The sequence below is a fragment of the Myxocyprinus asiaticus genome, chromosome 34 (genome assembly GCF_019703515.2).
Source record: "Myxocyprinus asiaticus isolate MX2 ecotype Aquarium Trade chromosome 34, UBuf_Myxa_2, whole genome shotgun sequence".
Lineage (NCBI taxonomy): Eukaryota > Metazoa > Chordata > Actinopteri > Cypriniformes > Catostomidae > Myxocyprinus > Myxocyprinus asiaticus.
Genome location: NC_059377.1, coordinates 17611568 through 17626239, shown reverse-complemented (window position 1 = coordinate 17626239; position 14672 = coordinate 17611568). Strand labels below are relative to the sequence as shown.

Genomic DNA, 14672 nt, shown 5'->3' with positions numbered 1-14672 from the left:
GGGTGGAGGGTTAATTTTATATAATTTGATTCCACATTTTCTGTTATGTTTATTTAATTTGTGGAATGGAAACAATAAAAACTGTTAATAATAAAAAAAAATATGGGCTCTTTAAAGTCTTTCATTTCAGTCTGTCTCCGGCTCCCCGCACATTCTCGAAATGTATCGATACGGCGCTTGCCCCATTGAAAATTTACAGTGTGCGTGTTTTGAATTACCTCATTGGTTATTGGTGGTAATTAAGGTTATTACTAGCCAATCAGAGGCACTACTGAGCGAACACAGAGACTTGCCAAATTGCAACAGGATAATGCAAGTTTCATTCTATATAATAAATATAATAAACCAGTTAATCGTGCGCTGGAGTGTTTTAAAATGAATTTTGATTGCTCTTCCTACTTATTTTTTCACGTATTTTTTTCACATTCAAAAACACTTTGGATTGATATAACTAGGCTTAAAGAGGCGCAAATAACAGAGACGGAGCAATGAGAGCTGCCTGTGATGGTGAGAAGTTAAGTAGCTGAATTCAGCATTGTGTGACGGTGGCAGGTCGAGTGAGAGCTGACACAGAGACCTGCCATCGACGCAGGCAGCTCTCCCTGCCACGGAAAGATTTTACCCCTGCTGACAGACTCACCAGCGTACGGAGATGAATCATTGATAAAATATATTCAAGTGTCCACAAAAGTCAAATTTGGCAATATTTGTGCTTACTTCAGACCTTTATATACCTTTTCTGGTACTTGGCATGGATCAAAAGCATTTTTTGAGGTTTTTCTTGAAATCATTTTACGGTTGTTTTTCCATTCGCCACCATTGTTTCCTCCCAGTGATGGTCACAAATATGGCTGCTGTGGGGAAAATGTGATGTCACTGAAACAGGTCAATCCACAGTTTTCCTGAAAAACCACTGGGAGGCGCTATGATGATTCTAGTTGCCAGTTTTCTGTTTGTGGTCTCCAGACGCACTTTAAAAACTATCAAAACGAGCGATCCAGATGGAGAGCAACAACCATTTAAGTAAAAATTAATTTGTGCTGCTGTTGATTGTCATTACAATTCAAAATAGTTAATGATATTAACGTAAATAATCTCGGACCATCGATTCATGACATCTACACACTTAGGTAAGGCACTGTTATTAAAGAGTCTTTACTTGACTCTGTAAAGTATCGGCACTATACAGCCACATGTTTCTGACAATTTTTACAAATGTAATACCTTAAACATTATATTACCACTAAGAATATATGCCAATGCTAGTGATAAGACTGGAGACCAGAAATTGAAAACAGCCGAATCGTGGAACACTTCCGTGTTCAGGAAAAAGGTGGATACTTCGATTTTGATGCGAACGCTCAGCATCTGCGTTAAGTCGAACGCGAGCCTGTCAAAGTATAGACCATTTCAAGAATGTAAACAAAAACAAAGGAATTAGAACGTTCCAAACGTATTTCCGGATCCTTAGAACAAAGTCTCTTTTTCAAGGTAATTCAGTCCACTCGGAGGCCGTCTTTGGAATGCTCTTCTGCAGTTTGGGCAGCTATTTTTCTATGTAAACAAGTGTCATGAAAGTGCAGCTCCTATCTATTTGAATGGGGAAAGATGGTTGGTCAAGATAAAAGAACATATTTTAAATAAGAAGTAAAATCTGACAACTCTGTATGGCGGGGTGTGCAAGAGACGGACACAGTGGGTGTGGCACCAGGCCTCAGAGAGGCATTTATTTAAAATGTCCAAAACAATGGGGAATCTGGGGCCTTCGCGGTGGAAAGGGCTATGTGAAGGAAGAGTAGTGAAGTCAGGGGATGGTCCAGGTGATAGTGGGCAGGATCCCGGTGGCAGTGACGCGCTCCCCTCCTTGGTCCGAGGCGCGTGGGGCTGCAGCTTCACTCGAGCGGCCTGGCATCCTGGCCCGTCGGCCGCATACATGCTCCAGTCCCCGACGTCACATCTAACTCGCGCTGGGGTTCGGCAATGCATCTAACTCGCACCGGACTCTCCCCGCTCCATTCCTGGAACATGCAAAGACGCCAGCAGGTAGAGACTCCAGGGGAGAGGCGCACTGGGTGTTTAAAGGCAACGGTGATGAGGCTCTTCATTGGGTTCAGGTGAGCCCCGTCACATGCTGCCAAACGGGAGAAAATCACCATTGGTGACGATCATCCATGGGAAGGGAGTGTTGTTCCGTCACAACTGGTATAATAAATTCTGCATCTTTAACTCAGATTATGCTAAAAAACACAATTATACCATCTTGTATAGCTAATGTGCATGCGTGTTCTCACGTTGATTGACAGGCGATTTCTGTATCTAAAAGGTGATTGGCTATTTTACCTGTAAGGTGGGACTTCCTTTCTACATCCGTTGGCTGCCATTGGGCGTTCCAATTTCTCACATTCATTTTAATAGAAGTAGCCTGTCTCTGCTAAATAGTCTCTGTTTTGACACATAATAAATGTTCATAGAACAATGGTGATTTGACGTCACCAACGAACAGTCCTTGTAATGGTCTATCCACAATTTTCCTGAGCAACCACTGGGCAGTGCCATGATGATTCTAACTGCCTGTTTTGTGTTTCTGGTCTTGAGATACAATGTAAAATCTACCAAAACTAGCAATTCAGACGGAGAACAACCATTTAAGTGTTATTTGGAGTACAAATTAATTTCACGCTCAACTTCATGCTTAAGTTGTTGTCTGTTATAACAACTCAAAGTAGTTAATGATAGCAACGTAACTCACCTCGGACAATCGCTTCATGACATCTACATACTCGGGTGAGGCACTGTCTATAAAAAACGGCCATCTCGACTCTGTGAAGTATCGGTGCTATGGATTCATATGTTTTTTGATAACTTCTACAGATGTAATACTTAACTTGCTAAGAATAAATGCTGATGTGGGTGAAAACACTGGAGACCGGAAATTGAAAACAGGCAAACAGTTGAACACTACCGCGTTCAGGAAAAAGGTGAATACTTTAGGCTTAAGCTTGAAGACTCCCCTATTGGGTTCTAGAGGGGCACTTTAAGTAGAAATTCATTTAGGGCCCCCATTTGCTCAGAAACAGACCTGACTTTTATTATTCCCATTGTTTTCAATGATGATTCTCAGTACCATAACAGTCATTTTATACTGTATTAAAGTTAAAAAAAGAAAAAAGGAAGCTGTTGTACAATGATTTTTTTTATTATGAGCATCGAAAATGAAAGGCAGTTCAAGGGTGTACTAGGCTACTATGATGTATAAATACTTAATTTAAATAATATATAATTTATTTTCACATTGCTGTAATTGGATTTGGTGGGTAAAAATGTGCCATGATCTGTCATGAAACTAATCTCACAATGTAAAATAATCTTAATGGCCTTAAAAATAGACTTCTTTTGTATATGCAAAAAAAAACACACACACACACATTTTGGAGCACAATGGAACCAGGACTTTTTTTTTTTTTTTTTTAAAGGTTTCGTGAGAATCACCCCATCAGTTCCACACAAATAAACATAGAGGAGATGAGTCTCACGTAAACTGTCCAGGAAATTTCAATTTTCAACCCAAAGAAGGAAAATGTAAAAAAGCAAGATTTGTTGTATAATATTCAAATATTATATATATATATTTTCGCATTAAAGATAGTTTTTTTTTTTTTTTTGCGTTAAGGTAAAGAGAACTGGTGAACTTCATGGTCATGAAAACAATCTCAGAATGGGGATAATGCTTAATGCTCTATAATACACACTAAAAACTAACACAAATAATAAAAAAAAGGAATAAAAAATAAAATAATTAAATTAAAAAGATTTACATATGTACACTGCTACTACCATGTTTTGTTTTTTTTTATACATTTAAGCCTTTTAGTACCACCATGGTATGTACCTGGTATATTGAATTGATGCCTTTCATTCATATATATTAAGTAAGAAATTGTGATTTTAACATGGATCTTTACCTTTGACCATGAAATGAAATAAGCAGACTTAGGTTCTATAATTTTATTGACTCTGATTGGTCTTTTTATCCAGCATGTGACCATGTATTTCTCTTTTCCATCAAAATATATAAATAATTGTAATCCCACAGGAGAAGCACAAACACAGACAAACATGAACATATTGGTTCTTGACAACATAATTAAAGATAATCACTGCATTATCTGCACATGTCAGAGAAGCTGAGAAAATTAAAAGCAAAAACAATAATTAAATGCACAACCACTTTGGGCTTGTGTTGTCACTGCCTCAGTGTTAACTGTTGGACCACACATCCTCAAAGGACAGATTAAAAAAAAGAATAAAATCCTCATTTGTAAACATATTAAAGTAAAAGCAATTTAACAAGCAATCAAACAACAGATGTGACAGCAAATGCCAAATAGACATTTGCAGGAATGATAAAGGAATGAGACAGTAAAAGCATGTTACCTGCAGAGAGGTAAAAAGGTAAAGACAGAATAAACAATAAGTCATTAATAAATTATAGGAGGCCAGTCTTTGTGTCTCACAAAGGCAGGATGGAATGGTGCATTTGAATTTGAATTCTATTTGAAGTCTAGGAGGTTGCATTCAATCTTGTAGTAAACATATGGATAGTACTCCTGCTGGCTGAGATTCAGGCCTGGGATGTCCATAGATGCCTATAACGCAATAAAAGTTAAGTAATTAGCTATGTTGTCTTGAGGGCTGTAAATCAGGACCTAGATTTTACATTGGACATTGAGTGGTGACCCAACACAGTTTCGAAAAATTTAATCGTACAAAAATGTTAACAATAAAACTATATGATTATATGGCTAGTTGCATTGTTTTTCCCTGCTGTCTGCAACCCATTTTTCAATCAAAGTCAGAGAAAGCTCACTCACATCAATAATTGTAGCACTGCTGTCCAAGTGCTTGTAAAGGTCTTGCAAAACTTCTCTCAGCTTCTTCACATTTTTCTTGCTGGGCTGCAACAGCATGGCCTGGAAATTGACGGGCAGCCCGTATCTGTTAGGTACAAATATGGAGGTCATATTTCTGAAGCCCACATCATTACACAATCTTACATACAACGGGGACTGAGATGTGTGTTTTTCTTCAGCACACATCGACACACTGTACCTCAAGACGGACTCTGTAAAAACTCGAAGTGCCTTGATGTGTATCCATGCGATAAAGGCCTCACTGAAGTTTACTTTAAGCCAGCGTACCAAAGGCCCCTGTGTGGATGTGCAAAATCAGATTGTCCAGTTTTATCAAAATGTATCTTTTCTCTTATCTATTACTTAAAATCAAGGCTAATCAAGGCTCAGGGCCTCTCAAGCTGCTAGTGATATTGAGGTTCCTCATTAACATAATTGTGTAGGAATCTTAATATTCAATAGTGAATTCATTTTAAGCAGCTGCACACATACAAATTGCTTCTTCTTGTCTGTGGAGAGCCGATTCATCTCCTCTTTGTCTGCTTTCATCTCCTCTTCATTGTACTGAAAGTCACGCACTATGAACCTGAAAAAACAAATCAGTAACGCTGGGTCAGTTTCCTGGTTTCTACTGAAAAAAGCAGCATCAACGAGCATCATACAAACACAATATGATATAAGTCTTTGCTTTGTACAGCAGTATCTTCTTCACAATCTGGGAATAGATTTCACGTATTCCAAGCATAAATCCAAAACCTTATGGAATTATCTGTTTTATATTTGACTGTGTTAGAATAGGCTGTAAGGCTAAAGACTAAAGAGACTCACTTGTTTTCTCTTGCTTTGTGTTTGAAGACGTCAACAGCCTTCCTGAATAGTGTGACACTGAACAACCCACTGTCTTGGTCTTCAAATAAAAGCCTAATAGGAGAGCAGATGAAAATCATAAGATCAATGAGCAGTTATTTTCTCTGATTAAACTGAGTGCAAGAATAAACTGCTAGTTTAGTTGACAGGGACACAATACAACACACATCTCATTGGCAAGAAAAAGTATGTGAACCCTTTGGAATTACCTGCATTCATTTATAAATTTGTCTTAAAATCTGGTTTGATCTTAATCTAAGTTTTAATGAACAAACACAATTGGTTTTAACTAATAACACACAAATTATTATATTGTTCTTGTACAAACTGAATACATCATTCAAACATTCACAGTGTAGGTTGGAAAAAGTATGTAAACCCCTAGGCTAACGACATCAACAAAAGCTAATTAGAGTCAGGAGTTGGCAAACTTGGCATCCAATTAATAAAACGAGATTGGAGGTGTGGGTTAGAGCTACTTTGACTTATAAAAAGCACTCAAACATTTTGAGTTTGCTATTCACAAGAAGCATCTGTCGACGTGGACCATGTCTCGCAAAAAATAGATCTCTGAAGACCTACCATCAAGAATTGTTTCTTTGCATAAAGCTGGAAACGGTTACAAAGTTATCTCGAAGAGCTTAGATATTCATCTGTCCACAGCTAGACAAATTGTCTATAAACTGAGATTATTTAATACTGTAGCTACTCTCCCTAGAAGTGGCTGTCCAGCCAAGATGACTCAATGGACACAACACAGAATGCTCGAGGTAAAAATAAAAAAAAACCTAGAGTGACAGCTAAAGACTTGATGGAATCATTGGAACTGGTTAACATCTATGCTCATGAGTCTACTATGTGGAAAACATCAAACAGGCATAGTGTCCATGACATTATGACCAATTAATGCAAAAAAAAAAAAACCCAGCTAATTCCAAAGGGTTCACATACTTTTTCTTACTACTGTATGATACAGTTTTATAGTGCCATCACATTGAACCTGTACTGTAGCCAACTACTTACATTTTAAGATGCATTCATTTTTGCCATTCATCAACACAATGCACTCAATGTAAAAATGAAGATATTCTCCTGAAATGTTATTGAATTATTAATTATTTTTATGACGTCTGCATGATTATTGTCACTTTTATCATTATTTATAACTCACAAACTATTACAAATCTACCTGACATCCTTTTTTATGACAAACATTGATGTGCCAACAGTAACAGTACCATTCAAATCTTTACATTGAGAAGGTTGTGATAATAAGATTGATCTTAATGCAAGAAGTTTGAGTATGACAATTGCCCCATTACAGAGAAATTGAGAGTAACCCACAGTATCTCAAATAAAATACTTATTATTATTATTATTATTACTGAATAGCTTTCACTTTTATATGGTACTAATAGGCTGAATGGTATTATGTGTTTAAAGCAAAGTCTAAGTGTTAATTTAGTTAAATACTTTTTAATATAATATTCTGATGAGCTGAAAAGTAAAGAATAGTCTTCAGTCGATACTTTCATGCAATCATTTTCATTACATTACACAGGCTAACTTGAATAAGTTAGCTTGTATGGCAGCTACCCTGTAAAGCAGCAACATTTTAGATATAAAATAGATCTTCAAAAGGTATCAACACTTTAGGCAGCAGAAGAAAAATACTGGACCCAATCCAAAATGATGGTTAAGCTGGTTCATAACTCTAGCTTGTTTGTGATTTGAAGTTTAGATTGTTACATTTGCCCCCCATGTCCCCTATTTACAGTATAGTGTTTAAGTATATGTGTGTATATATAGTAACATGTAATAGAGCAGTGACATAGCATAATGATGATGTCATGTTTCATGTAATGTATTGCAGTTATGTAATAACTACACAGAATGCTCATAATACTTTTGACAAATCATTTTTGAGAGACTCTGAATGTTACTTACTCTGTGGATCTTGGAACAACCATTTCAGCAAGAGTTTCGTAAGTCTTCTGCCAGTCAGCATAACTTGTCCTTTTTGTTTGGCCATAAAGCAGCAAATAAGGTTTTAGCTTATTATTTTAGCCAAAATGTATACTGAGTTAATGCAATGAGGAAAAATAAAAAAACATTTTCTTCAGCATAAATTACAGAAAATACAAATACTTACAATATAAATGCACAAATACTTTTTGACTTACTTCTGAACAACTACAAGTAGAGTAGTAAGGTATTCAGAGTCTAGTATAAAATCATCTTTCTTGACAATATCAGCCAAACTCCTAGACATAAGACTCCCTCTAGTGGACAAGAAAGATTATTGTAAAACATAAAGATAGGTGATTTAAAGCTGATGTAACTTTTTCAGTGTTTTTTTAATATGCAGAACAACTATAAGTAAGCCATGCCTAGGTTCATTTTCTCAAAAACTGTAAACACGGTCTCTCTATGGCACTATAAAATTCTGGTGTTTGTTTTGAGTGACTCACTTAGACCTGTCCCAACAATGTTACTCAAACATTGGCGTGAGTTGGGGGCAGGATTATCTCTTTGTTTGACCAATGTGGGACGTATTCAGAAAGCTGTTTTGAAAACATTGTTTATTTTTGCAATTCCATTCGGTGGCACTAGTGGATCCGTGTAATTGTGTCCATTCCTTTTTCTTTTATAACCCAATAATGAAAAACTAAAAATGTGGGGGATTTTTTTTTCTTCATTGGTTTTAACACTGATAAATAAAATATGCAGATACAAACTAATTTCCTGTTGACCATTTCATTTTCTTTTTAAAAAGGAATAAACGAGATTGGGGGGAAAGGCTCAATATTTGTTTTCCTTCAGTGTTTAAAAAATTAATTTACACCTTAACTATTCGATACGCACATGTGAAGCGGCACTGAAACGGCCCTTTCATCTGATTGGTCAACTCGCCCCGTCTTCTGTATCCTACTGCCTTCAGCTAGAATTAGAGTTGGGATCGCTCTGCAAATTTGTCTAAATTTTCATTAAATATCATCCTGAACCACCACTAACTGTAAACTATGCATGCCATATGTATTAGAATCTTGCTGCTTGGCACATCGTGGTGTTGTTCCGAGGTGTTGCCTCTAATGGACGACGCATGAGAGATCACAAGCCACATCACTTGGCCATTTGCTGACTGGGAGTTGGTCTATTATATATTATTTTTATTTTTATAACCTTGTATGATTTTGTAGTGACTGTAGTGCCGCGTCCCATTGATAAATGTAATTTTAAAAAGTTGCGTCAATTTGTATAAATGCCCCACGTGTTAATGAGTTAACACAAGCTTATTTTTGACATTTAATAATATATTTATTAAATGTTCATCCAGGCTGAGGCAATTACGTCAGCAGCACACTCTATCAGCAATCTACGGCTTGCAGAAATTAACATTGCACTTATGGAGATAGGGTGACTAGACGTCCCAATAACAGGGACAGTCCTGATTTAACACGCCTTGTCCTATGGACCAGTCAGGGCGCCGTGTGTCCGAATCTCAGCTATTAGAATTTTATGTCCACTCCAATCCATGTTCATGATGCCTAAACATCAATTTAGCATTTGCTTTTATCCAAATTCGCATTTTATTTGTGATCTCTCATGCATCATCCATTAACAGGCAACAACACCACGATGTGCCAAGCAGCAAGATTCTATTTCTATTACATATGGCATGCATAGGTTACAGTTAGTGGTGGTTCAGGTCAGGACAATATTTAATGAAAGTTGAGCAACAAATTTGCAGAGCAATCCCAACTCTAATTCTGGTTGATAGGATTAAGGCAGTACAGAAGACGGGGCGGGTTCACCAATCAGATAAAAGGGGCGTTTCAGTGCCATTTCCATGTGCATATCAAATATTCAAGCCGTAAATAAATGTTTTAAACAATGAAAGAAAATGAAAATTAAGCCTCCCCTTTCTCTTTATTAATTTTTAAATAGAAAATGAAATATTCAACAGAAAATGAGTTTGTATCTGCTTATTCTATTCATCAGTGTTAAAACCAATAAAGAAGAAACCACATTTTTCATTTTTGGGTTTAAAAAGTAAAAAAGAATGGACACAAAAGTACACAGACCCTAGTGTCGCAGAAATGACATACTTCAGCTTTAAAACCAAAAATGAATTGAGGATTTGTACTTAATATGACAGATCTGTATCAGACACTTCCCCTTGAAAACGTCTTTTCACAAAGGAAATCTTTACTGCGTAACTGTGATTGCAAAAGCAAAGTAATTGTTTAGTAAAAGGAGTTTCATTATGTTGCAAAAATGGAAATTTAAAAAACCTCCCACTTACACACTCTTTCTCTCCAGGCTCTGCAGGTTGCCTTTAAGGCTATTATAAGCTGAAGCTCTGACTTTAAGATCATTGTCAATCTGAGACACTTGCTGTAATAAAGAGAAGCAAGGTGTGATATTACATAAAAGACCAGTCTCTCTCTAGTCTCTGCACACAACAAACAATGATAAATGATTTCAACAATCCTAACCTTGGAGATGATCTCTGAAATGTTCTTAAGGGGCTGTTTAATTGGATACTTGGCCATATCCCACTGGAAACGTGTAATATATGTGACCAGATCAACTGTATGGAAATAATTATAATTTTAAATATTGCCAAACACCATCTCATTTGTTAAGACACTCAAATACCACTGACTTTTTTTAAGTCAGGATTTAGAGGATTACATGTGCTTTTTTTAAGAATACTTTGACATTACTACCTGTTAAATATGCTTTATAGTGACGCTGATAATAATCAAGAGAAAAAGAGTTTACTATCAATATGTATTGAGGTTCTTTGTTTACTTGCCTCCATTGGCTAAAAGATTCTCCTGAACTTTATCTCGGGTGTCCTCTAACACATCAGCCATGTACTGGGCCACTTTTCTCATTACGCTAAGAAATTCAAAAATATCAGCAACACGGGGTAAATATACATTTAACTATAAAAGAGAAAAATAATGTGATTACAATAAAGGAATATTCCAGGTTCAATACAAGTTCATCTCAGTCAACAGCATTTGTGGCATAATGTTGATTACCACAAAAAATAATTTTGACTCGTCCATCCTTTTCTTAAAAAAAAAAAAATCAAGGTAAAGGTGAAGCACTTACAATGGAAGTGAACAGGGCCAATTTCTGGAGGTTCTTTGTTTACTAAGCTTATAATAAAATTTTAAAAAAAGTACTTACATTTATTTTTTATTATTATTATTTATTTTCTTTATCCCCTTTTCTCCCCAATTTGGAATGCCCAATTCCCACTACTTAGTAGGTCCTCGTGGTGGCGCGGTTACTCACCTCAATCTGGGTGGCAGAGGACAAGTCTCAGTTGCCTACTTACCACGCACCCCACTGAGAGCGAGAACCACTCATCGTGACCACGAGGAGGTTACCCCATGTGACTCTACCCTCCCTAGCAACCGGACCAATTTGGTTGCTTATCTGTCCTGGCTGGAGTCACTCAGCACACCCTGGATTCGAACTCACAACTCCAGGGGTGGTAGTCAGCGTCAGTACTCGCTGAGCTACCCAGGACCCCCTACTTAAATAAATTTTTCTGTTAAAACTCTTATCTCTTATCTTAGCTGTAAAGTTGCACTTGCGTTTGGTACTGATTTATTGTAATAAGTTATTTGTCATTTTTACAGTCATTTTAGGGTTTGTTGACATTACATCATCATGGCAAATAAGTTGTAAAATTGACTATAATTTTACACATAAAGGTTAGTAAGCGATTTTATCACACCAAAATCATGTTAATTAGAGGTCGACCGAAGGTGGATTTTGCCTATACTGATAACTAAGGTGGTGGGAAAGGAAGATAACTGATTAATGGGTTGTTAGTTTTTAAAATCGATTCATAGAATGTAAAAAAATAAATAAATAAATAAATAAAAAGTCTTATTCTTTCTTTATAATGGTGGGCAAAGACAAGGAGTCCAAAATGAATACAATCCCAGATGCAGTTTATTGTTTAACCAAAACCAGAAAACATGAAGATTTGGTGCATAACGCAGGAATTTTAAGAATAAACAAGCCTGAAACACACCGGGGATTCTTATTTTGTATTACGAAATGCTAAAAAAAAAAAAGAGAACTAACGGCAACTATAACCATAGAAATTTTGCCGATAACCGATAGTTCCAAAAAGCAACTATCGGCACTGATTGATCGGTAAAACCGATATATCGGTCTACCCCTAATGTTACCTCTTTGTTTCTGTTTTGTGGCTAAACTTTGAAACAGTGTGTATTTTAACATTCAAAACTTGACCCCATACACATCCATTGTAAGTGTCTCACTGTAACTGAGATTTTTTCATTTTTTACAGAATAGTAGTGAGTGTTTTTTATTTTTTTTTATTTTGTGATAATCAATATAATGCCACATGCTATCGATTGAGCTTAACTTTTTTATTGAACCTGGAATATTCCTTTAACTCAAGGGGAACTATGAGAGTGGTAATGAATTTGAAATAAGTACAAATACCTAGATAAACATACAACACACAAAATAGTAATCAATTTGGTGAAACTGACAACAGATTTCCTGTAATAAAACGGTTACAAGTAAACAAACCTCTCAACGAAAGCGTCCAATTTGGCAAGCTCATCTGACAGCCCTACAAGGATATCCAGAGTCCCCACCTATTGAGAAACAGCCAAACTTATTAGACAGATGAGCTGTGTGGTTAATAAAACAGTGATTAAACCAGAAAAGACGAGTAAGAGTAACATACTTTAAGGTCAGGAATGTTGAACTTGTGGTTAGTGGACAGGTTGTTGATGTGAGCTGTGGCCATGCTCATCTTGTCCCATGTCTGCTGGCAGGTCTTCTCTCCAGGAGCAGAGATCAACCAGAACTCTGTCATGATAACTACTGAAATGATCAAGAAAAGGGTCCTTAAATTAGGTGGATACCCAAGGCAACAGATGAGAAACCATAACCAAAATTCATTTGCAACATAAATTATAGAGGGCCTTTCAAGGTTGATCAGACTTCACACTTCTTGATTTCATTCCAGGTCACGAGTCATTCTTTAATAATAGAACGCAGTGCTATCGGATAAAAGGATAAAACATCGTGGACATAAAACTGATCACACCATTTATAATCTCAGTAGTGTCCACTGAATTTCCATACGTGACTTACATTAGAAGCAGTGGGTTATACACGCTTTTAGAAGTCTATAAATATCGTATGTCCGGATTTTTACGCCTATCACGAGTATATAATTGAACGATTCCTTGGCAATACTTACCTATCAGATAAGTCACTTCAGTAAACTGCAAAATAATCTGTTAAAATGTATGCTGTTTTAACAAAACATTGTTGACAACAGAGTTAATTCAGTTGATGTGCCGCAAACCCTTCGAACGCGTCACACTTCAAGTCAGCTGATCGGAGGACGTTGTGTTTTGTTTAGTTGACAGTGCGTTCAGGATGCGCAAAATGGATTTTTGACAGCTAATTTTTTAGCGACTTCAACTGCGTAAACATAGCGCAACTATCTGCTTCCCATTTTATTTCAAGTAGGTATAGCTGCAGGCCGGAGACCTCCAAAAGGGGGCGGAATCTCCAAAATAGGGTGTGATTACTCCAGAAGAGAGCCCCAAAAGGGGGCGTCATTCCACTCATGACTAAGGTTAGAGAAAGAGTTAGGTGAGGGGCTCCATATATCTTTAATTTCGGTTTGGAGCTCCAGCCACTTTTGGAGCAATGCCTGCAGCTATATCCTTCTCTTTTATTTGGAACTACAGCAGAGACTATTTAGCAGAGACGGGCCACTTCGATTAAAATGAATGGGAGAAATTGGAACGGTCAACGGATATAGATTAGCTGTTATACCTGAAGGGCGGGACTTCCTATTACCTTTTAGATACAGATATCACTTGTCAATCAACTCCAGAATGCGCATGCGCTTTAACTATACAAGCGATTAAAATAAATTTTTAGCGTAATCTGAGGAAAAGAAGCAACATTTATTACACATTTGTTGTCAGATTTGACTGCTTATTTGAAATATGTTATGTTATAGTAATCTTGAAGAAATATGTTATTTTATCGTAATCTTGTATTCGCTCATTTATATAAAAATGGCTGCCCAGGAGCGTTCCAAAGATGGCCGCCAATGGACTGAATTGCTAGAAAGACTTTGACTACAGTCAACCTTCATTTTGTAATTATTATTTATTTATTTTCATTATTTGTGGTAAATTCTTTATTCACACACACACACACACACAAAAAACAAAACATTTTGATTTATATCTCATAGGATTACAAAATGATGCTTTGCTGATACTCTAACTGTTGTTTTAATCTATATTCCCTGTACTGCAGTTTGTAGGCTGCATGTGCCTGTTGTGAATTAAAACAATAAAAGTCTTCCCCAAAAAAATTGTAAGATAAATTGGATGTACTGCCACCTTAAGATTTGGAGTGGGAATCAGCAGGGTCACGCCAAATAGGTGCAAATCACATAATATGTGTCTAACAACAGCACATACATTGTACATGTTATTTGAGCATAATACAGTAGAAAAGGGGTTGGTAAAATGTAATGAATAAAGTATTTTCAATCAAACAATGACTCAGAATTGATCCACATTTACTATTCACTTTATATAGGCAAAAATCAACTAGAAAAATACTATTAAGAATTTACTAGAACTGGATTTTCAGATGTTCTAATACAAATGAATCAGGATATTCAACTAAAGTAACAATTCACCAAACAAGACATACCTTCAGAGTAGGGCATGCACTTGCGTTTGGTACTGATTTATTGTAATAAGTTATTTGTCTGGAAATTAAGCTTTTTAATCTGGTTAGGGACTTATCTGAAATTCTTTGGCAAACAAGCTAGAATCCAAAACC

General features: G+C 36.5%; 1 protein-coding gene across 1 annotated transcript; it reads right to left on the bottom strand.

Moving 5' to 3' along the window:
• Window positions 1–3838: 3838 nt before the first annotated feature.
• Window positions 3839–13216, bottom strand: LOC127425339 (V-type proton ATPase subunit C 1-A-like). Its single transcript, XM_051671196.1, has 13 exons — window positions 13054–13216; window positions 12532–12671; window positions 12372–12439; window positions 10600–10685; window positions 10277–10371; window positions 10084–10175; window positions 7961–8059; window positions 7725–7793; window positions 5739–5831; window positions 5403–5496; window positions 5110–5207; window positions 4872–4995; window positions 3839–4646 (listed from the first exon to the last, which is right to left on the bottom strand). The coding sequence occupies exons 2-13, from the start codon at window positions 12661–12663 to the stop codon at window positions 4551–4553; spliced, it is 1146 nt and encodes a 381-aa protein (XP_051527156.1). The 5' UTR covers window positions 12664–12671; window positions 13054–13216; the 3' UTR covers window positions 3839–4550.
• Between the last annotated feature and the right edge of the window lie 1456 nt (window positions 13217–14672).

Coding starts and splice junctions, on each gene's coding strand:
- LOC127425339 (XM_051671196.1), bottom strand. CDS start 12,663: ATGACAGAGTTCTGGTTGATCTCTGCTCCTGGAGAGAAGACCTGCCAG. Junction 10,372..10,599: donor GAATCTTTTAGCCAATGGAG/GCAAGTAAACAA, acceptor ATTTCCATACAG/TTGATCTGGTCACATATATT. Junction 4,647..4,871: donor GCAGTGCTACAATTATTGAT/GTGAGTGAGCTT, acceptor ATTGCGTTATAG/GCATCTATGGACATCCCAGG.